Source organism: Lynx canadensis, chromosome D3 (genome assembly GCF_007474595.2).
Source record: "Lynx canadensis isolate LIC74 chromosome D3, mLynCan4.pri.v2, whole genome shotgun sequence".
In the NCBI taxonomy this organism is placed as follows: domain Eukaryota; kingdom Metazoa; phylum Chordata; class Mammalia; order Carnivora; family Felidae; genus Lynx; species Lynx canadensis.
In genome coordinates, this window is record NC_044314.2 from 63,284,440 (window position 1) to 63,310,636 (window position 26,197).

The following is a 26,197-nucleotide window of genomic DNA, read 5'->3' on the forward strand; positions in this document are numbered from 1 at the left end:
TCATTTCTGGATAAAATTGGAAAATAGCAACCTAGGCTTAAATCAAGAAAAGTAAATGTTTATCTAATGGCAAAGAGCAGTGAATGGCTTTGTGACATAAATCTCTATGTATTCTTTCTGAGGTAGCCTCAGCTTATTTTTTAGAGCCTGGGTTTATGTGATTTCAGAACTTTGATACTGTCTAGATCTCTTTTCATTACTTTAGACTGCCAAGTAATAGGAAGACAATAAGGGGGCATAAATATTCCAGACACAGCCCTGAAAGGTATTTGCTTACATCACTGGAGCCTCTCTTACCAGAGCTGGGTGGGCGTGGGGGCATGAGCAGCCTTTCCTGACAGCCTGTAGCCCCACCCAGCAGGGCCACCTGAACCCACCTGGACAGCCCAGGGTGCAGTGGGAAGTGGGCGAGGTCAGAGTGGCCAGCCACTTACTGAGGAGCAACAGAGGGACAGAACCTTTTTACTTACCTGTATGAACTGTATGAAATTGTAGCGCTTCAGCCATTGGACCTATAAAAGCAGCAATTTCAATTAAAAAATTCATGGAAGGAGTCATGTCAAGCATTTCTTCCTTAGGAACTGCTGCAGGGATTAAATCACTTAGGAAAATACAGGTGCCTCAGCCTCCCTGTGGAGACAGAGCAGCACCAAGCCAGCGCTCAGCACAGTCTGTGCTGCACCAGCTCCAGGGGGAGATGCAGGTGGGATGCTGGGAAGGAGGCCGCTTGTTTTGTCCCCTGGTGTTTGGAAGAAGGACATGACTGCAGTGACCAGTACAGAAGCTGGAGTTCTTCTGATCCAAAGTGTCCCAGTATAGGGGAAGTCCACACCCAGAGACTCTCCCTATAGCTGTTGCAGACTTGGCTTAAGATGTGGCCAGTGTGTATGGTTTGCCCCACAGGGTGTTTTGACAAAACTTGATTGACAGTAACTATTGGGAGATTTCACATAAAAACTGGAATTTACATTTTCTCTTGAAAAGTCTGCATATCAGGCCTCTATTCCTGCCTCTGGCACTCTCTAAGATGGGACCACAAAGCAGTTGCCAGGCTGAATGGGTTGGTGCTCACCTTTTGACTACGGTTCCATCTCTCTTGGGGGAACCCCCAGTTGTGGGTGGGGTGCCATTGCTACCTATTGCTTTGCACAGTGGTGGTTGTTTTTTAGAGAAAATATATCCTGCACTTATGTCTTTATCACAAGGGTGAAAACAAAGATAGACTAAGAGGCCCACTGGTTTCCAGAGAAATGGGAGGGAACTTCCTTGTGGAAGTAAAGATCATTCCTGAAAGATTAGACATTCAACCAAGTATGTCTGGGCCAGCAGAGTCCAGTGTCTCCTTTGCCCAGCTGGATGTGTTTGTTCTGGACCTTGCAGTTCAGTCCAGGCCCCAGAGCAAGGCAGTCTTCTCTGTGGCTGGTGCCTGTGGCCAAGAGAGTAGAGGTGACTGTGGGCTCCTCTTGTTGGCCTTGGGAGCAGGGGTGGCTTGAGAATGGGCAGTTCTGGACACCCCTAGAAGCAGCTCGGGAATCCACTGCAGTGGCTCAGAATTCACCATGCTTAAAAAGCCCACAGGCTGTGTCCTGGGCCCAGTGAAGGGTGCAGGGAGTCAGGGGAGTCACCACACACACAGTTCATTCCCACAGTGACTAAAGAGCTAGACTGCTGTGTACCTGCCTTTTCTCATTTCTACTTAGGTTTAGAAAAGCGTTTAGAAAAACATTTCTAAAATGATAGAAATGAACTATTTTCAGTAAGGTGCGAAAAAAAAAGAACTAAAGGGCTTGATGAGGCAGTTATAATAGGCATGTCTCTGACACTCCAGACTACAGAAAAGAGAGCCCCTCTGGCTTTATTTAGCATCAGATTGAGATGAAAGATGGCAGGGGATAGTTTCTCTGTGGGTGAGGGAGATTCTTGCTGCACTGTAAGACCGGGGGTATTTGTTGTCAACTTTGTCCCATAACAATTCTCCATTATTTCATGAGCCACTGAAACTACATTTCCTGATGTCACAGGGACTGCAAGAGGTAGGTGAGCACCTACTGTAAACTCCAAGCACAAATTTCCTCTTGGCAGTCAAGCCGTTTTCTCCCTGAATAAGTGAGGATGCAGTCAAGCCACCAGACTGGTCATTTGAAAGGCTTTACCCTTTGGTGTATCTGATTGAAGCATTGGAAGATAGATAATTTTAACAGCTTCAGAGTGAGAATGTCTCCCTTCAAGTAAGAGAAACAGGAGGCCAAGTTGCTAGCAAAAATTGGATCAGGTTGCTGGGCCACAGCTGTTAATATAGCAGATTCTCATCTGAACAAAAGTAGAAAGACCTTTTCAGTGGCCAAGATTTGTCTTTGCAGCAATGCGAGTAGCACAGATTGTCCCTCCACTGTTGTTGCCAGTGCTCCGAACAGTTTTGGAATTACCCTCAGAGCTTGCAGGTCATTTTTTGGAAATTTTTCAAAGGAAAAATATTTTTTAGTGTCTTGATGGCAAATCTTCCTTTTTCTTATTTGTTCACTGAGGATGGATTTGATTTTTGGTATCAGCCAAACTCCATTTGGAGTTAAATCTTACAAATGATGAGACTGATCAGACTAACTGATACAATTTTGGTGCAAAACCAAGTGTGGCTCAATTAGTAAGACTGATGTTTTCTGAGCTACAAACTGATGCTGTAGAGAAAGGTCAGGAAGGACCCACAGAAAACGAATGTCTTCCTCTGGAGAGGATCTGGGATTGCAGGAGGTGGGCAAAGAGAGCCTGGTTTGTGTGTTAAAAGTTTTGTGGTTAGGGGGCTCCTGGGTGGCTCAGTTGGTTAAGCTTCTGACTTTGGCTCAGGTCATGATTTCGTGATTTGTCAGTTCGAGCCCTGCTTTGGGCTCTGTGCTGATAGCTGGGAGCCTGCTTCTGTGTCTCCCTCTCTCTATGCCCCTCCCCCGTTCATGTTCTGTCTCTCTCTCTAAAAAAAATAAAATAAAATAAAAACTTTTATGGTAAGGATGTATTTGTGTATTACTTTTGGAATTAAAAAACATTCTCTGCTCACATAAACTGATGCTGAAGACAACTGCAATAATGTTCTGAGCATCTATAGACTATTAAGGTAACTATTTGAGCTGGTTTGTGCTGTGACAAAAAGCATGCTAAAATCAGATTTTTAAGTAAAATTGATGAAAAATTTAAGAAACAAATTTTAGTCATGTTTTAGATAGACAATATAGCTTAATAATCTAATGATAAAGGTTGTTTGTTTATACTTAGTCCTTAGAAATTGGTGTAAATTGTTCTGGGGAAAGAAGAGTTCTCTAAATCATTCTAATTCTGTGGCCTTTGTTGAGGATGCTCCCCGGAGCTGTCAAAAGACACGAAGGGGGGGCGCCTGGGTGGCGCAGTCGGTTGAGCGTCCGACTTCAGCCAGGTCGCGATCTCGCGGTCCGTGAGTTCGAGCCCCGCGTCAGGCTCTGGGCTGATGGCTCAGAGCCTGGAGCCTGTTTCCGATTCTGTGTCTCCCTCTCTCTCTGCCCCTCCCCCGTTCATGCTCTGTCTCTCTCTGTCCCAAAAATAAATAAACGTTGAAAAAAAAATTAAAAAAAAAAAAGACACCAAGGGAAGTAGCTGGGTTCTGGCTCTGTATCAATCCCCTACCAGCTCTATGACCTTGGGAAAAGCATTTGCCCTGTTTCTAGTCTTACTCTCACAAAAGAGGAGGTGATTCAGCTGACGCTGAATAGCATGTAGTTCCACATTTCTCTGTTGCCCCAAGTTTTCTAATTCCCAGGCTGGTTTCTCTCCAGGTCTAATTGCTCATTCTCCCCCAGCACCAAACCCAGGAGAGGGACCTGTGTGGCTCCTTTTCTGCTTGCTCAGGACTATAGATCTCCCTGATCCATTGTATTGTTCTGGAAATATAAAGGATTCCCTTTTCTTCCCAACAGATCTTCCTGGATGAATTGTGTTTCTCTTAAGGGATGTGCCCTAGATTGAGCAGTTGGGAAGGACATTTTAAGTCTTGAAAATAAGTCTGATGGTGGATTCCCAAGGAGGAATAATGGGGGAAGTCCTGGGAAGAATAGTTATTGATACCCAGAGGTATCACCTTTGCATCTAAGCTGTTACTGCCATCTAGAGTGGAAAGACAGTAATACTAAAGTATTTGGATGGTGGAGAGGCTGTGTGAGGAAAGGGAAGAAATGAGAGAAAATGTATTTTTCCAGATGGTAAAGGTGTTGCTGAATATCCAAAGATGAGTTTTACCTGTGCTTTGAAGTTCTCACCCTGGGACAAGGAGAAAATATATTTCCAAATATTTGAGGGCATACAATACTTTTCATTCACTGAGCCCTTCGGTACAAGACAATATCCAGCAATGGCCTTGCTTTACCACAAACTGGCTGTCACCTCCAGTGAACGGTATAAATCTAAATCATATCTAAAATGAGGGGTGACTGGCTTAGATCAGAGGCCTTCAGATGGTTTGTAACCCTGAAGAACAATAAGAAACACATTTTATATCATAATCCACGATACACAACTAAGGCAGAAATTTTGCAAAACAATACTTACAACGTACTCAGGCATTATCTATTCTGTTTCAGTTTTTTGGAATACTGGTTGTGACCCACTTAAATTGATTTTCCAGTTCTCTAAGAGGCTGCAACTCACAGTTTGAAAAACACTTTTTAAAAGGTATTTCCAGTTTCACAGAGAGCTTATTGTTTCCAGTCCCTAAATCTGATTCCTGTTGTCCTCTGTATGTGGTAAGGAAAGTTTAGCTGAAAGCATAAAACTAAGAAGGTTCATAAGGTCATAGGAGTGGCCTTACACATGGATGCAAGGCAGCAGGCTTTAGCTGCAGCTCACAGCAGAAGCCCCAGTAAGTCATGGTCACATCTTTCTCTTTTAATGCTATAAATGTTGTATCTTTTGGATGGAAAAAGATCCAAAAGATAAAGAAATGAAAAAGATTATAAAAGAGTACTATGAATAAGTTGAAATGGACAGATTCCTAGAAGCATACCCTACTAAGATTGACTCATGAAGAAATAGAAAATCTGAATAGATCTGTAACTAGTAAGGAGGTTGAATCAATATTCAAAACCTCACAACAAAGAAAATAACCTGGAACAGATGCCTTCATTGTTAATTCTACCACACATTTAAAGAAGAATTAATCCAGTCTTTCTCAAACTCTTCCAAAAAATTTGAATAGGAGAGAACACTTTCTCACTGACTCTGTGAAGCCAGCATTTCCCTCAAGCCAAAGACCCAACAGTAAGAGAAAACCATAAACCTATATCCTTTATGAATATTGATACAAAAATCTTCAACAAAATACTAACAAACTGAGTTCGGTAGAATACTAAAAGGATTATACACTATGACCAAATGGGGTTTATTTCTCTAATGCGAGGATGGTTCCACATATGAAAATCAATCAATCTACTGTTCATTAATAGAATGAAGGGGGAAAACTACATGATCATCCCATTGACGCAGAGAAAGTCTTTAAAAGCATTCAACACTTTTTCATGATTACAAATACTCAACAAACTAGAACACAAAGAAACTATTTCAACATAATAAATGCCATTTTTTGAAAAGCCCACAGCTAACATACTTAATGGTAAAGGAACAAAAACTTTTCCTCTAAGATCAGGAACAAGACAAAATGCATGCTCTCACCATTTCTATTTCAATATTGTATTTATTGGAAGTTTTAGCCAGAGAAACTCAACAGAGGAAGAGATAAAAGACATTCCAGTTAGAAAGGAAAAATTAAAATTGTCTCTGTTCAGAGATATCATGATTTTATATGTAGAAAAACATAAAGATTCCAACAAACAAAAACCTGCTAGAACTAATAAACAAATTGAGCGAAGTTGCAGGATACAAAAATCAATATGGAAAAATCAGTTGCTACTTGACACTAACAATGAACAATCTGGAAAGGAAATTAAGAAATCAATTCCATTAAAAGTAGCATCAAAAAGAATAACATAGGAATAAACCTAACTAAGGAGGTGAAAGATTTGTACACTGAAAACTATACAACATTGCTGAAAGAATTTAGACACAAATGGAAAGACATCTTGTGTTCATGGATTGGAAGACTTGATATTTTTTAAATGTCAGTACTACCCAAAGCAATCTACAGATTCAGTGCAGTTCCTATCAATAATGTTTTTTTGCAGAAAAAAAAGTCCATCCTAAAATTCATATTCTATCTCAGGGGAGGTAGCTACACCACCCCCCCAACCATAGCCAAAATGATATTGAGAAAGAATAACAAAGTTGGAAATCTCACACTTCTTGGTTTCAAAACTTATTACACAGCTAGAGAAAAAAAAAAACAAAAAAAAAAAAAAACAAAAAAAACCAATGTGGTACTGGCATAAAGACAGATTTATAGACCAATGGAATAGAATAGAGAGCCCAGAAATAAACTCTCCCATATATGGTCAAGTGATTTTTGACAAGGGTGCCAAGACCATATTCAAGGAAAAAGGACAGTCTTAAAAAATGGTGTTGGAGGGGCACCTGAGTGGCTCAGTTGGTTGAGCGTCTGACTTCAGCTCAGGTGATCTTGCAGTCAGTGAGTTCGAGCCCCACATCGGGCTCTGTGCTGACAGCTCAGAGCCTGGAGCCTGCTTTGAATTCTGTGTCTCCCTCTCTCTCTGCCCCTCCCCCATTTGTGCTCTGTCTCTCTCTGTCTCTCAAAAATAAACAATTGTAAAAAAAAAATTTTTTTAATGGTGCTGGAAAAACTGGCTGTCCACATTCAAAACAATGACATTGAATACTTACCATCTTATACCATATACAAAAAATTATCTCAGAATGTTCCAAAAACCTAAATGTAAGACCTAAAGCCATGAAACTCTTAAAGAAAACAAGGGAAGGGGTGCCTGGGTGGCTCAGTCGGTTAAGCATCCGACTTCAGCTCAGGTCATGATCTCACAGCTTGTGGGTTTGAGCACCACGTTGGGCTTTATGCTGACAGCTCAGAGCCTGGAGCCTGCTTTGGATTGTGTCTCCCTTTCTCTCTCTGCCCCTCCCCTGCTCGCTTGCTCTCTCTCTCTCTCTCTCTCTCAAAAATAACAAATAAACATTTTTTAAAAAGTTTAAAAAAAAGAAAACGAGGGAAAATTTTCATAAAACTGGGCTTGGCAATGATTTCTTGGATATGACACCAAAAACACAGGCAACAACAACAACAAAAATAGATAAATTAGAATTCAAAAATTTAGAAGTTGTTCATCAAAGGAAGTTGTTCACTGCCCAGAGAGGGAAAGGCAAGTCACAGAATGAGAAAAAAATATTTGCAAATCATATAGTATCAAGAATATATAGGGGCACCTGGGTGGCTCAGTCAGTTGAGTGTCTGACTTTGGCTCAGGTCATGACCTCACAGTTTGTGAGTTCAAGCCCCGGATCAGGTCCTGTGCTGACAGCTCAAAGCCTGGAGCCTGCTTCCAATTCTGTGTCTGCCCCTCCTCTGCTCATGCTCTCAAAAATAAATAAACATTAAAAAAATTTTTAAAAAAAGAATATATAAAGAACTCCTACAATTCAACAACAAAATAATAGACAACCCAATTTAAAAATAGGCAAAGGACTTGAATAGACATTTCTTCAGCGAAGATATCCAACAAGCACACTGAGAAGAGCTCAATATCACTGATTGTGATGATAATTTTATATGTCGACTTGACTGGGCTAAGCAATGCCAAAATAACTAATAGAACATTACGTTTGGATGTGTCTGTGAGAGTAATTCTGGAAGAGATGAACATTTGACTCAGTTGACTGAGAAAAGAAAATCTGTCCTCCCCAGTGTGAGCAGGCATCATCCAATCCCTGGTGGGCTCAAATAGAACAAAAAGGTGGAGGAAGGGTAATTTTTCTCTCTTTCTTATTGAGCTGGGGGTTACATCTTCTGCCCTTAGACATCAGAGCTCCTGGTTCTTGGGCCTTTGGACTCTAAAACTTAACACTTGTGGCCCCCTGGCTTCTCAGAGCATCAGACTCAGACCAAACTATACTACTAGCTTTCCTTGTTCTCCATCTTGCACATGGAAGATTGTGGGACTTCTCTGTCTCTAAAACCACATAAACCAATTCCTATAATAAATATCCTCCTTTATGTGTGTATATTTATAATGATGTTTCCTACTGGTTTTGTTTCTCTGGAAAGCCTCAAGTTAATACAATAATTATACACAAATCAAAACCAAAAGAAGGCACTACATCACACCCATTGGGAAGGCTGTTATCAAAAACAACCCAGAAAATAACAATTGTTGGTGAAGATGTGAAGAAATCAGAATGCTGTACATTGCTGCTGAGAAAGTAAAATGGTACTGCTGCTAGTAAACCAGTATGGTGGTTCTTCAAAAAATTAACCTTAGAATTACCATGTGATCCAGCAATTCCACTTGTGGTTAAATACCCAAAATAATTAAAAGCAAAGATTCAAAGAGATATTTGTACACCCCTGTTTATAGCAGCATTATTGACAATAGTCAAAAGGTAGAAACAGCCAAAATATCCATCAGTGGATGAATGGAGAAACAAAATATGACACATATCAACAATGGAAATTAGTTAGGTTTAAAAAGGAATGAAATGTGGACACATGCTACTACATAGATGAACCTTAAAGATATTATGCTAAGTGAAAAAAAGGACACAATATTGTATCTGCCCACAAAAGAACAAAAGCAGGATTCCAGTTATGTGAAGTACTGAGAATAGTCAACTTCATAGAGACAGAGAGTAGAATGGTGGTTGCCAGGGGGTCAGGGAGAAAGGAATGGGAAGCTGGTGTTTAATGAGGACAGCATTTCAGTTTGAGAAGATGAAAAATTTCTGGAGCTGGATGGTTGTGATAGTTGCACAACAATGAGAATGTACTTCATGCCATAGAACTGCACAATTTAAAAATAGGCAAAGGACTTGAATAGACATTTCTTCAGCGAAGATATCCAACAAGCACACTGAGAAGAGCTCAATATCACTAATTGTGATGATAATTTTATGTGTCGACTTGACTGGGCTAAGCAAGTCCTTTAAATTATGAAGGAAGTAAATTTTATGTTATATATAAAAGAAGACAAGTTGGTCTTGATTTCTGACTCACCACCCATCCCCTAAAATATATCAAATGGTCAGATTTAAAGGGAAAAAATACAGTCATTGTGTTCCAAATCTGCAAATAACACATCTTGATCTTTTGCATCATAAAGACAATCTTTGGAAGATAGGTGATTATTTTTTATCTTTAATGCAGATGTTTTAGTGTCAAGCAGATTCAACTTAACAGGAAATTTTTCTGTCAGTATGGCTATTCATTCACCAGTGGGAAGGAGGAAAACACAAAGCAAACTTCTCAAGTATAAAGGAGTCTAAAGGGTGCCTGGGTGGCTCAGTTGGTTGAGAGTCTGCCTCTTGATCTCAGCTCAGGTCTTGATCTCAGGGTCGTGAGTTCAAGCCCTGCGTTGAGCTCCATACTGAGCATGGAACCTACTTACAGAAAATAATAATAAAATAAAAGAGTCTGAAAATACATGTCTTCAAGCCTGCAAGATTTAGGGCTGACCTATGTCCCTTTCCATACAGTGTATATTCAGAAGCCCCCCCCCCCCCGCCTTAATGATCAGCTAGTCACCCAGGGTGGTCCAGGGGGTTCGGGTTACTTTTTGTGGATCTAGGCTGAGGGGCACTGTCATGAGTGGAAGCCTCTCCCTTGGCATGTTTCCGCCATCCAAGCTCTGCCCACAGCCTTGCAGATGCAGAACAAAAATGTCACCCTACTCAGAGATGATCAAACATGAGTGAGTGCAACAAATAGCAATGTACTCATTCACAGTAAAGATTCATTATAGCAAATAAAAGAAGATCCAAGAGAAAATAAGAGCTTATGACCAGCTCTCATTCTTTCTGTGTACTGCCTCCCTGCCTTCACCTCATGATACCAGAAGGAGCAGTGTGCGGCAGAGGCAGCCTCTGCTGACGGCTGTACTCATGGTGGTTCCCTCAGAGGGCAGCTGATGCCAGCTGACCTAACGATTGAAGAGCACAGAGAGTCATCGTGCAGCTGTGGGCCTTTGTTCTGTGCAGTACCTGGGGTTTTGCTGAAACCCAGTGGTGGGAAGTTGTGAGGAAGAACTTTCTGTGAGGGGTCTCATGGGTGATGCTGCTTTTAGGAATCAGCTTCTGACCTTATGAGAAAGGTTCTGAAGAAATGTGAGATAAATGCAGTTTTGCCTAAGCCTGTCTCATGTGTCCAGCCTTTCCATTCAAAATGCCACCTTTGGTGACAGAGGGTAGCTACGCCTGTAGTGAGCAGAGCCTAATGTACAGAGATGTTGATGTACATGAGATGTACATACCCCTATGCTGTATACCTGAAACTAATGTGACATTGTGTGACAGCTATGCTCAAAAAATTATTTTTGAAAAATACAAATGCCACCTTTGGAATAATCTTGTTAATAAACAAATATGGAAATTTCAATGAACTCATTATTTTAAAAGAGATAACTGAAAATTATCCTCACTTCAGTTGTGTATAACAGCAAGTAGCCAATACCTGTGATGTTAAGAGCTACCATTTACTGAAAACTTACATGCAAGGCATAGAACTAAAGAATTTACATATATTGTTATATTTGAGCCTCACAACAACCTCCTTTTACAAATTGGAGACACTAAATAAGCTTACCTGAAGTCACATATTGAAGAGGGGCAGGGCCAGGATTCTGGCCTAGGGCTTTCCCAGCTCAGAGTTCACTTGCCCTTACAGGTCCACATCTCTGTTGATAGCTATGTTATCCATCTGGGTAATATTAAGTTGTCATCAGATAATCGGTCATTACCTTTCTTGTTACAGTGCCTTTGTTCTAGGAAGATAACTAGATGTAACATACATGCAAGACACCACACACACACACACACACACACACACACACACAGACCCAAGGCTCACTTCCTTCACCCCCAAGACTGGATGCCCTTCTTGTAAGCTTCCTGGAGCAAGTGTGACAGTCTCCCATGTGTTGTCCTGCTCAGTTTTGTTTTTTTTTATTAAATTTTTTTTCAATGTTTATTTATTTTTGGGACAGAGAGAGACAGAGCATGAACGGGGGAGGGGCAGAGAGAGAGGGAGACACAGAATCGGAAACAGGCTCCAAGCCATCAGCCCAGAGCCTGACGCGGGGCTCGAACTCACGGACCGCGAGATCGTGACCTGGCTGAAGTCGGACGCTTAACCGACTGCACCACCCAGGCGCCCCTGTCCTGCTCAGTTTTAATGTGTGTTACAACTGGTACTGATAATAGATGCAACATGAGTGATTTGAGGGTAATATACCTTAAAAAAAATTAACTAGAATTGATTCAAAGTGATCCTTGAATATCACATTAGGTCACATTCCAGAATGCTTTCTTGAGTGGAACAAAGGGGTGAGAGTGACAGCTTAACCTCGGGGATTGTACAGACAAAACAGGTTGGGGAAACAATCCCAACCTCCATACCATGGGGAAGTGTGGCATAGTGCCTGTTGAGTTATGCACATCATCTCATGTGTTGGGAACAAGACTCCTTGTCAGGAAGTATTTGGTAGATGTATGATGAAGTAATGAATAAATACTTCCCTTCCTTTTGGTGGGTATTCTAACAAGGAAACAGCTGTAATGGAAGGAATGTGTTTAAGCCTGTATAAAAATATTAGCAAAATTTTATTCCTATTGCTCAAATTTCTATTAACTGTTTTAAGAATTATCTTATTTGACAGCTTATTCCAAGTATAACACCATGTAAAGATACAAGCATTGGCCAAGAACATTAGAGCCTTCATTGTTGAGATAAACATTGGTTCCATAATGAAGATCCAGAAATACTGCCATTTGAGCAGATGCCAACTGTATGATGAGCTCCTTCTCCCTGAAAATGTCACCACTAGTGTTTTGGAGATGAAGAAACAGAGCAGTCTAGACAAGAGGGCCCACATCTTTGAGTTCAATTGGCCATAGCTATCTGAAAAGATAGTACAGGGCCCTTGGAAGACACTGGTCTGGGGTCAGATCATAGTCCAAGAACTTCACCTCACCCTCGGGGCAAGAATCAGCAAGGCCAACAGTGTGAGAGTTAGTGCTACTGAGGACAGTCTGGCGATGGCCAGCATGAGACAGCCCAGAGGGGAGTGGCCAGAGCAACTTATGGCATGAGGCCTGAGTGAGGCAAGTTGCTAACCATCAGGTCGGCTGAGATCCAGTGGGATCCAGTCTTTCTAGAATCCTGGCCATCTTCTGGGTCTGGATTCTCCAAGTACCAGCACAGAACTGGAATGACAGCTTTCTGGGCTGTTGATCCTAACCATTTCTACCATAATAGCATCTTGTAGATCTCATAGTTTTAGTGATCTCCTGTATACCATGTGGGTCAAAGGCCTGAAAAATACGTGTCCCGTAAAAGTGAATAATTGTGGGGGCAGGGAGTTGTTAGTGAATAGTTAAATAAGTCGTGTCATTATTAAAATATTAATGATGGCAATGAGGGGGGTGGACTGGGGGCCAGGGGCACGGTAAGTGCTGATAATCTCCTCAGCAGAGGAATGTGAGGTTTGGGGAGGAGCTTATGAGCTCCACTTCAGACAGATCAGTGCTGGCATTCTGTGGGTATCCAGGAGACACCCACAGTGGGGCTGGGAGGCAGGGAGTGGCCCAGAGAGACTGTTAGAGGAGAGGGGCCCCAGACGGGGCTCTGAGGAACTCCCAACATTTTACCAAATGCAGAGCTGGAGGCACCCCCAGGGATCAAGCAGTGTGGCCATAGAGGTCAGGTGCCGCAGGAAGGGAGGATGTCCCTGAAGTTAGCAAGAGAGGCCCCAGTGCTGCTAGGAGGCCCGGGGACAGGAAACCACAAAGCGCCAAGTCAAATTGGTGACAAGGAGGCAGGTGTGAATTTGGTGAACAGAAGTTTGAGTGTGCGCAAGGTTTGGTCTCTTCTGGGCAGTTTCCCAGTTTTGCTCATTTTTAGGCAAATGAAGCCATTGAGGATGGTTATTTCCATTTTCAGAAAATGTGCAAGCCCCTACTTTTGGATCATGTGCCTCCCGTTACATGGTGCCGTGGTTCTGGCCCTTATGCTGCGCACTGTGCTCTAATCTGCTGCTTTCGCTGTCGCGTGGTGCCAGTTCTCAGGATCGGGGCGGGGACCAGTGCACAGGAGCAGGACTGGCACTGAGCTCATCTAAAGGACAGGAAAAGGAGCTAGGGCAGAATTACGAGTTGTAGAAATTATCTCCGAGGATTACTTTTTACGCTGGTTTCAATATGAGAGTGACCACAACCACCCAAAGCCATACTGATTGTTTTGCTTTGATCCAGAGGAACCTGTGCTCTGAAGTGCAGTGCAAGCTGCCTGCGCCTGGTGCAGGGCCGCCTCTGGGTGTGGCTCAGCTACGTTATTAGATTCGACTTGGGGTTGTCACCTGTCGTCATGCCAGAGCCATAATGGTCCATTACATAATTTTATCGTCAGACCCTAAGCCCCAACTTCCTCTAAACACAGCTGGGCCTGATCATATTTTTGCCACTGATTCCATGATGTCCTGCAGGTATCTTAGGAACAGGTTGTATGTACTGGACAAACACACGTTTAGCTGCAAAGGGAGTGTTTGAATTAGAATTCAGGCCTACAAAAGGGAGTTAGAGAGGGTTGGCCTTTGCATCTGAAGACTTAGAGATGTTTTACCTCACAGGTCTACATGTGGGCATTTGTAAGACTTCAGGAGGCTCAGTGATGGCACAGGGTCTTAAATGCATATTCCTAGGAATCCAGAAGTATAGGCATCTCCCTCCTCTACCCTCACTGCCAAGCCAAGTGTTCTTATTCTCTTTATTACAGTAATAGGCCTTAAGCTAATAAATAGCCCAGGAGACACTTGCTAATAGCCAACAATTTGGGTTCAAAAGGGATAATATATCAAAATGCCTTCTAAACAAGTCTGTGGTGTTAGAAATAACCCTTAATAATATCTGTTTGCTTGTCACCTTGTCAGTCTGATCAAACATTTTTGAAAAAGATACTAAACAACTAGATGTCAAGTTAAATCTGCCTGTGTGAACATATGGGCTACAGAATAAATTCACCAGAAGACACTTGAAGGGCATTTGGGCTTTGGAAACTCAGTTTTCAGTGTGAAAGCCAACCCACTGTGTGGCTGGGTAGTGCTTTTCTTCTACTCCTGCTGCTGCTTAGGTCAAAGCTGGTTGCAGTTCACAAGGGCATGGTCTGGTGCTCGGACCAAGGCACTTAGTGCACATCTGCATGGGGGGTTGGCCTCCAAATAAGAGCTTAGATTCACCCAGACCCTACGCAGATCCAAGTGGTGATTGAATGTGACCGTGAGGACATTTTGAATGTATTGCAAAAATACAGCTGTATAGTTTGGCACATATTTGACTTCAGAACTATTTTATTATTATTATTTGAATTTTTTGTTAGTGTTTATTTATTTTTGAGAGAGAAAGACCGAGCATGAGCAGGGGAGTGGCAGAGGGAGAGGGAGACACAGAATCCAAGCAGATTCCAGGCTCTGAGCTGTCAGCACGGACCCACAAACTGTGGGCATCATGACTTGGGCCGAAGTTGGACACTTAACCAACTGAGCCACCCAGGCACCCTGACTTCAGATCTATTTTAAAATGTATTGTGGCTAAGACCAAACCTCCTAACTTTTCCTTGTGGTCACAATTCTCTGTTTTAGATGTTAGGTGTGAAAAAAGACCAGTTCTTTAAGGGTCATTCCATGTTCTAAACAGGTGTGCTGCTATCAAAAGAGGAATGTGATCCCTTGATTTTGAGTGCTGTTGTATGAAACTAATGATTTTCTTGTGATGTTTCTTGCCCACCCCCCCACCCCTGCCAGGAAGGGCGCCTGTGGCCTTCAGACAGCTCCGGGCCTCAGCCAGGGGCCTCAGAGGTAAGGATTTGGGGAAGGGTTGGGGGCAGGCAACAGGAGGTGGCTGCTGCACCAGTGTGTGCAGAGGGGAGGGGAGGGGAGGACAGGAATAAACCATTGCAACAAAATTGGTGGAAGGGCTAAGTGTATTACAGCACAGATTAAGAAAGAACACATTTCACTGAAGGCATATGCTGGAACCTTGGTTAAAAAGGTGGGGAGGAGTTTTTCCCTAGAATGTCCTAGGGATTATCTTTGCTCCTTATAGAAACCAAGTTGAGAATCACTGATCTTTACATGATCCCATAAGCTGCTAATAATGAGGCTTGGCAGATGTGGGTATAGTTTATAAATACATCTCCCAATTTAATAATATGACTTTTAGAGGTACCTGGCTGGCTCAGTCAGTTAAGCGTCCGACTCCGTCCCAAGTCATGATCTCGCGGTTTGTGAGTTTGAGCTCCGGGTCGGGCTTGCTACTGTCAGCACAGAGCCTGCTTTGGATCCTCTGTCCTCCCCGTCTCTGCCCTTCTCCTGCTTGCGCGCGCGCTCTCTCTCTCTCTCTCTCTCTCTCTCAAAAAAATAAATAAATACACATTAGAAAAACGAATATGATTTTTAAAATAACATATTTTTTTGCCTATAAGTTAAAAATATGGTGTGAGAGAAATCAGTGGGGACATATATCTGTGTCTTTCCTCTAGAAGAAATTTGGATGGTGGAAGAAGCACGAGGATTAGGTAAGAAGTCCAGTACCTGGCTTCATTTTGGGAAAACAAATCTGTAATCATATTTACTTTGGAGTACAGAATATTTTTCATGTCAATTACTAAAAATATCAGGAAACTTTTATTCAGAATGAAACAACTAGAAAAGCCTAGAAATCAGAAAGAAAAAGAAGTCATGTGTTCTGTATTTTCTTAAGTAATTGATAGAGTAACATGTTCTATAGTATTTCATACATAGACCCAATGCCTTATACCTGCTGCAAGTACCATTGCGTGCAATTGAACTTATGCCCCACTCTTCTGAGCCACAGGTGAGAGTACGGGCGGCCCAGTCCCCTCACTCCAGGTGAAGGGGTAGGGCCCAGACCCAGTCACCTGGTGGGCAGTCCTGGAGCGCCTCCCCCCCCGCCCGCCCCCAACAGCGCTTTCCACTCTGTTACTGTTTACTGCACTCTGGAAATTGCTGTCATATTCTAAAGGAACCATCAGAAAATGTATACACAGCATACACAGCAACTCCCATTAAACCCAAATTCTCAGTTAACCACAGTTCTCCACAGTGAAACCATGCTAGATAAACCATAGTTTGCCCAGGTGATGTTGTAGGTCATGAGGAATAAGAAAACTACTTTTTTTTTTTCCTGAAATAGTCTTTTCCTGTTGTTTCCTGTTTTGAGGACTGTTTGGAAAGTCTTCAAACTGCTGAGAACATAGATCAAGATCAAGCATGACTTTCCTTGATACCATCCCATTCGTGATCACTATTGTGTCACGAATGTCTTCAACCCTTTCCTCTTCCCTTGCAGATCATGTATGCCCCGCGGTCCAGGGACAGGTTTACTGCCCCATCCTTCATCCAGAGGGACCGGTTCAGCCGCTTCCAGCCCACCTACCCCTACGTGCAGCACGAGATCGACCTTCCTCCCACCATCTCCCTATCCGATGGGGAGGAGCCGCCTCCTTACCAGGGGCCCTGCGCCCTGCAGCTCAGGGACCCTGAACAGCAGAGGGAACTCAACCGAGAATCTGTGAGGGCCCCGCCCAACCGAACCATATTCGACAGCGATTTGATAGACATTTCTGTGTACAGTGGGGGCCCGTGTCCGCCGAGTAGCAACTCGGGCATAAGTGCCAGCACCTGCAGCAGTAACGGGAGGATGGAGGGGCCGCCCCCGACCTACAGTGAGGTGATGGGCCACTACCCTGGCGCCTCTTTCTTCCATCACCAGCACAGCAGCGCACACAGGGGGAGCAGACTGCTGTTTCAGCAGGACAGCTCAGGGGGCACGGTGCTGCCCATCCAGGGCAAGGACAGGAAGCCTGGGAACCTCGTCTGACCCTCTGACGTGCACTGGAGGAGGCAGAAGCCAAGGAGGGATGAGGGCCTCATTGCCTCCGCTCCCAGGCACAGTGTTGTTCCGTTTCACGTGCTACAACGAAGTAAAACCAAATGTGCAAACATGGTCTTTGTTTCTGATTCCTTTCAGGGGAATTGCATGCAGACTAGACTGAAATAATACAAACTTCCATCCGGTCTGACCGCAAACAGTGTTTATTTGGGGACAGGCATCAGGACGGGGGCTGGTTTTGGCAAAGGGCGGGCATGGGAACACAGAGAAAGGGATGCTTTGAAGATATCATGAAATAAAACCCACAGAGGTATTTGATTTATTTAATTATGAAAGGAGACTTTGCAGAGAAAGAGGCCAGAATGGCCTGGTTTATAATCAATTGATAAAGAAGGATGCATTATTATATATTATCACGGGGAAGTATTGGCCAGTTTGCTTTTTCTCCCAAGGTGTGGAACTTTTATTTTGTTTTAAAAATATGATTCAGAATTCCCGTTTTGTGTGCCAAGGTATAACGTGAAGAAGTTAGATGAGCGCAAGGAGCTAATTTGTGTTGTGATGATGTGTTTTTGAAAGTTGCACTATCTAAATGTTTATATACGAGGGAACTGTTCTGTGTGGAGTTCTGTATGTTGTCTTCTCGCCTGTGGATTCTTATTAGGCCCAAGGAGCACCTGGAGTGTTCCCCATACTCACGTGAGAAAAGATGTTTGGGGTTGTAGCCTAACACATGCCAGCTTACAGAAACCAAGGCAGTGTGACAAGAGTCTGCATCACGTAGCAGTGCGTCACCGAATGTTTGGAGACTTTTGGATGGAAGAGAGGAAATACTAAATCCCAGCATTTCTGATGTGTTGTGTTACTCTGCTAGTCTTAGGCTGCATATTTTATTACATTTGAACCTGACACTTGCATTTATGTACCCAGTATCATGCAGTGCTGCCCCTGTCCTCCAGCAGTGCAGTTTCTTCAGTAATTTAGAGGGTTTTTTTCACTGTAGCATGAAATATACTCAGACACATACATTATTTTATGCAATAAATTGTTTAAAGTGCAAGGTGGTTATTCTTAATACTGTTGAAATACGTGACTTCTCAGTGTATTCCCGTTGTCTCTCTCCTTTTCTAGATAGCAGATAGTTCAGTTCAAGCCCAGACAGCTGGTCAGTGCTCGAGAGGCAGTGGTCCCCGCGTGGCCTGCCCAGCCTCGGTGTGCCAGGGATGCCACCAGTGGCTTCTCCGTGTGCAGGAAGCCCCTGGAGAGTGAATGAGAGAACACCATGGTGCAGAGCACAATAACAAGCTGTTGCATGTCACTCTCGAAGGAGTGCGGTGTTCAGGACCCACCGGAGCTCCCAGGGGAGTTTCCTTTCCCTGGGCGGTGGTGGCCAGAACTGGACAGTTACCAGATAGTGCAGGGCGGGGTCGGGGGGAGGCATGACCATAAGAGCACAGGATAAAAAGCACAACATGCAGTTAAAATGCAACTAGAAAGCTAATTTTAAATATTGTTAGTCTTAGCTTTAAAATCCTTGATATTTACAAACATTCGCTCTCATGTGGAATGGATAACTTCCTTCTGTGGAAGCTGCCATCTGGCCTGTCTGTCAGCCATAGCCTGAGGGTTAGGCCGCGCCATGCTCCAGGAGGGCTTGTCCACCGCTGCCGACCCTGGGCTGGCCAGGCCCCTTTGGCCTATGCATGTAGAACAATGAATGGACTGGAATGATGGCTTGGTGACTCTGATCTCCGCAGTTTTAATGCGTCGGCACACGTGTGTTCGTGTCTGTTTGTGGGTCTCCAAGGTGGTTTCTCAGGGAGGTGACTTTGTGCTGTGGGCTGGGGGCTGGAGAATGTTCTGAACTAAAAGTCCTGTCGGCTGCTTCTTTCTGTTGCTTCTCTTGGTCAGTAAGTGGCTGGTTTTTGTTTTGTTTTCAGGATTGGAATCTCTATTAGATTCCTCCATTTCCCACAGTTAAGATCCACAGAACTAGTCAAACTCTTAAAAGAAGAGTGAGAGAAAATGTGAGCAGCAGTTGCAACTCAGGCATCAGACCTTATTTGAAAGTGTGTGTGCCGGGCGTTGCTGCAGGGATTCTGAGATCGGGCAGATCGCTGGGAGCCTGGACTTGGACCTGGAGGCTGCCTCTCCCATGCTGCAGGTGCTCCCACAGTTCAGCTCACTGCCTGGGTCACAGGCCTGCACTTAAGGCAGCTGGGCATCCCCTTGGCATGAAGCCTTGACTCACCCTGTAGAGGGATGGCAGCACCTATGGGGGCTCAGGGTAAATTATGGATCAGGTGTCCTGTCAGATGCAAGAGGAGGTTGGTTACCATTCTAAGCCTCACCTGCAATTTTGATAAAGGGTGAACCCCCCACCCCTATAGCTCTAGCTCAAAATGGTTTCATAATCCTTATTGTTCTACCTGCTACAAGAAATGAGCTATGGTCAGAAACCGGTAAATTCCTTAGTCACTTTGCAAGTATATGAATGTTTTGCAGATGTCCACAGTATTGGCGAAGCAATTATTTAATTCAAATAACTTTAATCATCTTTCAGAAGAGGTTCTTCCCATTCTTCCACCCTGGAGAATTGCCCTTTGAGTTAAATAGTTATTTAAAGACACAGCCCTATCAAACCATGACTTAATGGTCCTTGAGGCTGGACCTCTGTAATGAATTAATTTAAAAGCCAAGGTCGTGAATTGAATTAATAGTCAATTTCCTTTGCCACGGGGAGAAGGTGATCCATAGCTTCTTGGAAAGTGACCGCCCTGTTTGCACAGCATTGCCCCTCACTGGCTCTGTGCAGGTCAAGGGGTGCCATGCGGAGGCAGCTTGTACGGGGGTGAATGTTCAAGAAGATCACGTGCTTGGGGGACACAAGGGTCTGGCTTGGGAACCAGATTTAGACAATCTGTGGTAGGTTTATTATTTCAGTAGGGTGTTAAAAATAAAGAATTGTATTGTTCAAAGGAGCAGTGGGTGGGAAGGGGTCCTCCCGGGCATCCTGCTGTGACGTTCCCATCCATTGTCTTGGGACTTCCAGGAGCATGAAACCCAAGCCATGTTGAATCCCATTTCTAGGAACACAGTTTTCAGGAGTATATTTGCTTTTGCAGAAAGTCTACTGTTCTTGAGTCACCAAAGCAGTCCTTAGTACAAGAGATTTTGCTAAACAAATTATGTACTTAAGTAAAAGTTGCTCCATTCTTTGTGTACCTGACGAAAATTTAGTGTTAAAGGAGCTTGGCAAGCAGGCCCTCTGATCTTCACCACCATATATGCATATGGACACCCAGCCCACAAGAAATTTCAAGATAGCCAAAGAGCATAGCTAATGAAACTTTACGAAGACTTGTCATGAGGACTACATTTGTATCCACTGATTGTAGCTCAAACTCTTGGGAGAGCACAGGGGCAGATGGCAGGCCTTCAGAAGCACCCACATAGGAATGTGGCACACAGATGACGGTGTCCGTCTTGGGCTTCTGAATATCTTCATTGATCTTCTTTGCCTGTACTTTGTAAGAATGGGACAGGCTCACATGCATGCGCTGCTAGAGAGCTGTTCTGACCTAGAATCCAGTCAAATGGCAGCCTTCCCCTTGGAAGCAGAGTTGCCCCTGGACAAGGCTCAGTCACCTTCCATCCAGTTGCTTTTCTGACTAAGGACTGCCTGTAGGAGGTTCCTGGGGTCGGGGCCTTGGAGGCAGGGCCAGGGGCTGTTCCCCAGCACGCTCCAGCTGTGTTTGCTGGGCTGGGGCCCCTGCTTGAGGCTTGCCGCTTAGAGCGGCAACATTAACTGCATGTCGTTTGGTATCCCTTTCATTTTTCTTCAGATTCCCAAAGCTCAGCAGTGTGCAAAGGAAAAAAAAAAAAAAACTGGGAAGGACACTTGGTTTTTGTTAACTTTTTGATTTTGTCTGTGTGACTAAAGCAAGACATATGCCCATGCTTGGCACCAGGCAACCCCCCCCCCAAGCCCGCCTCCTCGCTCTGCCAGCGTCCCCAGTCATCGCTGAATGGCCGTGATACAGGCTTCGTTCTGCTGACGTTCACCCAGATCACCTTGGCCTTGGTGAACCTAAATAAAATGACACGACTGGGGGACGGGCTGGTGGGTGTCCCCTCCTTAGTGTGAGCAACACTGTAGGTACCAGTTGCCCATCCAAGTCACAGATGAAGAAAGTGCTTTCACCCCAGATCACAAAAGTTAGTTTCAGCAGCTTTGCTGCTCCCCTGATGCCAGCTGCCAGAGCCTGGCCAGAGGTCAGTGACGGACTGTGCGAAATACCTGCCTCACCATAGCCTACAGTTTTCAGGAACCAAGATTTCAGCTGAGGTTAGTTTACTACCCAAAGTACTGCATCTTTTGCATAGTTTAAGTTTGTAATTTACTGCCAGGGTTAGACAGTTGTTTGCTGCTGTTGCTGCTGCTGCTTCCCAGGCCGGCTGCATCAGGAAGCTGGTGTGTGTGAGCCGAATGCCTTGCCAAGAAAGCGCTGCCTTCCTTTCATCCTCTTTCCTTCCTCTGCGTGTGCTTGTCTGTGTGCAGTGTGGTGGGGGTCCCGACGCACTACTCGCATGTCATGTCGCCCATGGTGTTCCAAAGAGCTCTGCATGCCAGTCGCTTTGAAGCCCCCACGGGGTCTTGTGCTGACATCAGCAGACCCAGGAACTGAGCCCCCACTGCCGCACTCTGCTCCCACCTTTGTTGTGCCTCACTTACAATGGTGCTTTTTCAGTTGTCTGTCTTCTGTTTTTATTTGTAAGGTGCTGTATATAACTTGAATATATTATGCACATATCCTACCCAATGGGTAGAACAAAAAAATTGTTAATACTGTAATATAATGTATAGATACCGATTTTAACAGAAATGGCATAGAATTTGTGAATGCCTATGTGCTTTGTCCTCTTTTGTAAGGAAATTTGCAAATGGATGCATACAGATAAAAGTCTATGTAGTTTATTTTCCTATTAAATATCAATATTATAACACAAGGGAAAGAAGTCTGAACAAGCAAGCCACTGTTTATGACCAGCATATGTATAGCAATTGAGAGTTGCACCTTTGCTGTGAAAACCCTTAAAAAAAAAAATCCTACAGCTTTTTGGTTGCCGTTAGATGCTTCTCATTTTAATCTCTTCAGTGATGCTCAGTTGGACCAGTGTAACAGAAAAATTTTTGCAACTTGTTTTATGAAAAGATACTATGTTGTAGAATAACGAAGATGTCAAACCCCAGAGAAAAGTGCACATGTCGTTAAAATTGCAAAACTAATGTCCCGGTTAAGTAAATCAGGCTGCAGAAGAGGACTTTGTTCAGTACAGAGGCCTTGTTGGCCATCTGTGTCCCTAGTCTCTCTGTGCCTTTTTCTTTGACAAACCGAAGCTATGGAGCCAATGAACCAATGGGTTTGTAGGGAAAAAGTATCTCAGGAAAAACAAAAACACTTAGGAGAAGACCCCACTTTTAGAAAAACTTGTTTTCTTTTGGGTTATCATTAGCAGAGAATTAGCTATCAGCCAGCCAAGTGAAGAATCTTCTATCCATTCCTGTTGGCGTCTCGTGGTGATCTTGACAAACTAGGTTTTGCCAGCGGTTAGGGATTATGTTTTCAGTTGCATGTTCTGTCACACCTCTTACGCAGCATCTATCCTTCCAGCTCAGTGTTAGCCTCTGTTAGGACCTCTGCATTTATTTTCAAATATCCTGATACTAAAGAAAGAAAAAGAAAAGCCTAGCACATTTTTGCTAAAACCACTGAACCATGGGTGTGCACATCCTTTCTGGTGTTGTCCGTAAAGGCAGTCAGTGAAGTTTTGCCCATCTGATCCACAGTTCCACTCTATTCTGTCACCAGAATAATAAATTTCATGTTTTTTATTTGCTCTGTGGTGTATGTTCTGATTTTGAAAACACAAGAGAATCATGCCCTTATCCTCCAGAAAGCAAATTATTACCGATTATCCTTAAACTGAAAACACCTCTACAATGCAACTCTTGATGCTGAAGGACTAAAGACCAGCCCTTCTCTAACTGTTCTGAAAGGGCATGACAAGATAGTTAACCTCATGGGTGCTCTGTCCTGTCCAGCCCCCACCGTCTGCGCCCCTTGTGTGTCCTGCAGGGGCCCCTCGTGCTTCTGGTTCAGCATCAGGAGACAAGGCTCACTGCTGTCAGGAGCAACACTTCCACCCTTCCAGGTTCCATCTCTTGGGAGAACTGTTGCGCATGAGTGTCATCAGAGAATGTTCTAGACTCAGAGGTACTAAAGTGTGTTACCGCACCATTGCTTCCTTTCTACAGAACTGAGGCTTAAACTTTACTGTTAATGATACTGGTTTATTTTAATGTGCTTGTCAGTATATTGCTATTTTTCATTTCATGGCTTTCAAAAATCACATTTTCTAATTGTATTTGTCTAGTTTAAAGCTATTTTAAAACGTGTAAAACACTATTCACAGCATTTAGTTCATTTAATTTTTATTATAAAGCAGCCTACTAAAAAAGTACAAACTGTATATGAACTTTTCAGTAGTTCATGTGAGCTCTGATAATCAGAAGTCATTAAAGTGTTTAACAGCTATTTGTGCTTACTTTTCAGAATAATTTCCAGTTATACACAGAGAAATATTTCCAACTGTTGTGTATCTGCCTCTTTTAACTGAGCAATGGTGATGTAGTTCTTAGACCTAAGGTCTGTAATTGCAATACTTTTAAAGATGTTGCTCTAAGTGCTGTTAGTTATGAAATCAGCTTTTTCTGCTTGTTCTTAGTGCTGTGGTCAAACCATAGCATAAAATCATTAAAAATAATCAGTGATATACATGTGTCTCCTATTTTTCTTTCTTGTAATCTTTCAAAGACAAAGCACATTATGTGGGGGGAGAAAACTACACGTGTTTTAAAACCCGGTCTCAGAGAAACATTCAAGGATTTTCCTCAAGTCTCATCCTGGGAGAAGCCATTGAGAACTGCTTCACTGGAGCCCAGGTGCCTGAGGAGGGGACAGATGCCTCAGAGGTTTAGTTTCTTGGCATTGGAAGTTTTCAGTCTGTGATCATGTAGCAAAAGGACTCTAAAATTTCCTTCATTGAGAGATTATAAACTTTCCTCATGGACAAAGTTCTGCACAGGAAGGAGGGGGTTGGGAGCTTGAGATGCCTACTTGATCCTGTTCACTAAACCCTGGAGTGTGCCTGTCACAGCAGAGAAACAGCTCCCTCCAACTCTCCCTCTGCCACAAGGAGTCTATACCAAGAGTCAAGTGGTAGCTGTCTCTGTGTAAGGTTCCCTGAAAGCAAAAGCTGAGCTGAGGATCTCCATGAGGGTAACTTGAAGGGTACCCTTGTCTGGGAGCTGTTCCCAGAGGATGAAGCAGGTAATGAGAGACAAGGGAGACAAAGTGTTCACGCTCATTTCCACTGTAGGCAATTGGGGCTCAGGATGGTGCCAAGAAGCAGGGGAGGTAGGGAGACGGACCATTCTCCACTATTGAGGGTTGCCCTTTGGGGTTATCTTCCCAGCCAGTCGCCCTGGGTGAGAACTGAAGACTTCTGAAGAAGTCCGAAGGCAGAAAAATCCAGACACCTGTGGTCTGGAAGCTGCCAGCAAGCCCAGAAGCTGTCCCTCCTGGCTGGCGCTGAAATGACAATGGCCACAGAGCACTGGAGTGGAGTTCTCATGCCTCTGCCACAGTCACACCACATTCAAGTGGGTCCTTGGAAGAGCCAGGCACTGCTGGCTGGGGAGAGAAACACCCAGTTCTGGACCCACAGTTTTCCCAGCTAGGCCTATACTTAGCACAGGACATGAACAGAACCTAACACCTCCTCTCTGTGATGATCTCTCCTTCTGCCTCAACTTCCTTGTGTCCCACCCTGGGGACCTGGGGAGTTATCTGCTGTTCTTCAGTGCTGCCAGCACGTGCCTGCCTTGGACCCCAAACCTTTCCAATCTCCCGCTTCCTTTGACCAACTTAATTCTGTACATTAGCTTGTTTGTGAAACAGTAGAGCTGCTGGCTGCTAAGCAGAGCACTGGATAATCACACTCCTCAGGCTGCCCTCTCCCTGCCCCCTTAAGGGAACATTTGGAAACACAGGGTGTCCTCTTCCAGAGATCCACTCATAGTGAGCCCTGGAATAAAACACCGCATTTCTGACTCTCCATGATGATACTTGCACATAACAGTCTATAATGAGTCTGTTACTTAGAACATCATAATTAGATTGCTCATTATGCTGTTTTGCTTTGAATGGATTCTAATTTAAATGTTCATTTTAAAATAGCAGCCAAAAAGTAAAAATTTAGCATTTGCGAAGTTCTTTGTTTTAACATCATGTTTCTGTTCAGACTGTAGCTTTTACAAACCTCATTCGCCCTATTTCACATACTCTTCTAAAAAATCAGAAGTGTCAATGCTACAGCTGTAGTCATTTGAACACAGCACAGTGTGACTGAAATGCAGACTTTCAAAATGCCTTACCAGGATTCATGTATATATATTTATAGACAATTGTATACAGGAGCTCCTGTATAACTTACCTGTTTACAAAGCCATTTGCATTTAGAGTTGTGCTGTGGCTACTGTTACCATGCATCTGTAAGCATGCTTTGAAACTGGAGTACAAAGGTCAGTCTCTAGACTGTGGTGGGCCAGGTGACCCCAACCCCTCCTCGTCTGCTCTCTGCCCTGAGCTGCTGCAGAGTGAGGGCACTGTCACTCCCATCTTTGGCATGGGCTCTATGACGATTTGGCATCTGTCCCTCCTCTGAGATTTCCTACTTACAATTAAAGGGAAGCACAGGCTTTGGAGCCTACAGACCTGTAGGTTCAAATAGCCTTATCTCAAATTAATGTACCTGATGGGCAGTTGTTTTTAAATGTTACCTGTCCAACAGGAATGCCCATGGGAAGCCGGGAGAATGGAGTGTGCTTGCCACGAGGGGCTCTCGATGAAAGGAGCTGCTATTGTTACAACACCCATATTCTAGATTTAACTTAAAAACATTTTGCCCAATTACTATAGACCTGTAGACAGCACTTTGCCTTGGAATGCTGTCTACACCAACCACTGCAGCTTAAAATGCCAGTGAAAGAAACAAGCACCAGAGTAAATTAAAGGAGAAATTTAAA

At 43.7% G+C, this 26,197-nt stretch overlaps 1 protein-coding gene across 8 annotated transcripts in view; it reads left to right on the plus strand.

The window, feature by feature from the left end:
* The window catches only part of LDLRAD4 (low density lipoprotein receptor class A domain containing 4), a 440,723-nt gene extending 416,838 nt beyond the window's left edge, over positions 1–23,885 (plus strand). For 6 of the 8 annotated variants that reach the window (XM_030336721.1, XM_030336719.1, XM_030336720.2 and 3 more), the window contains 2 exons: positions 14,937–14,990; positions 16,504–23,885. In XM_030336721.1, the coding sequence (XP_030192581.1) occupies positions 14,937–14,990; positions 16,504–17,034 (585 nt within the window). In that variant the 3' untranslated portion in view covers positions 17,035–23,885. The remainder of the gene's footprint in view (positions 1–14,936; positions 14,991–16,503) is intronic. The other 2 variants (XM_030336726.1, XM_030336728.1) reach the window with 1 other exon arrangement.
* Positions 23,886–26,197: the final 2,312 nt, after the last annotated feature.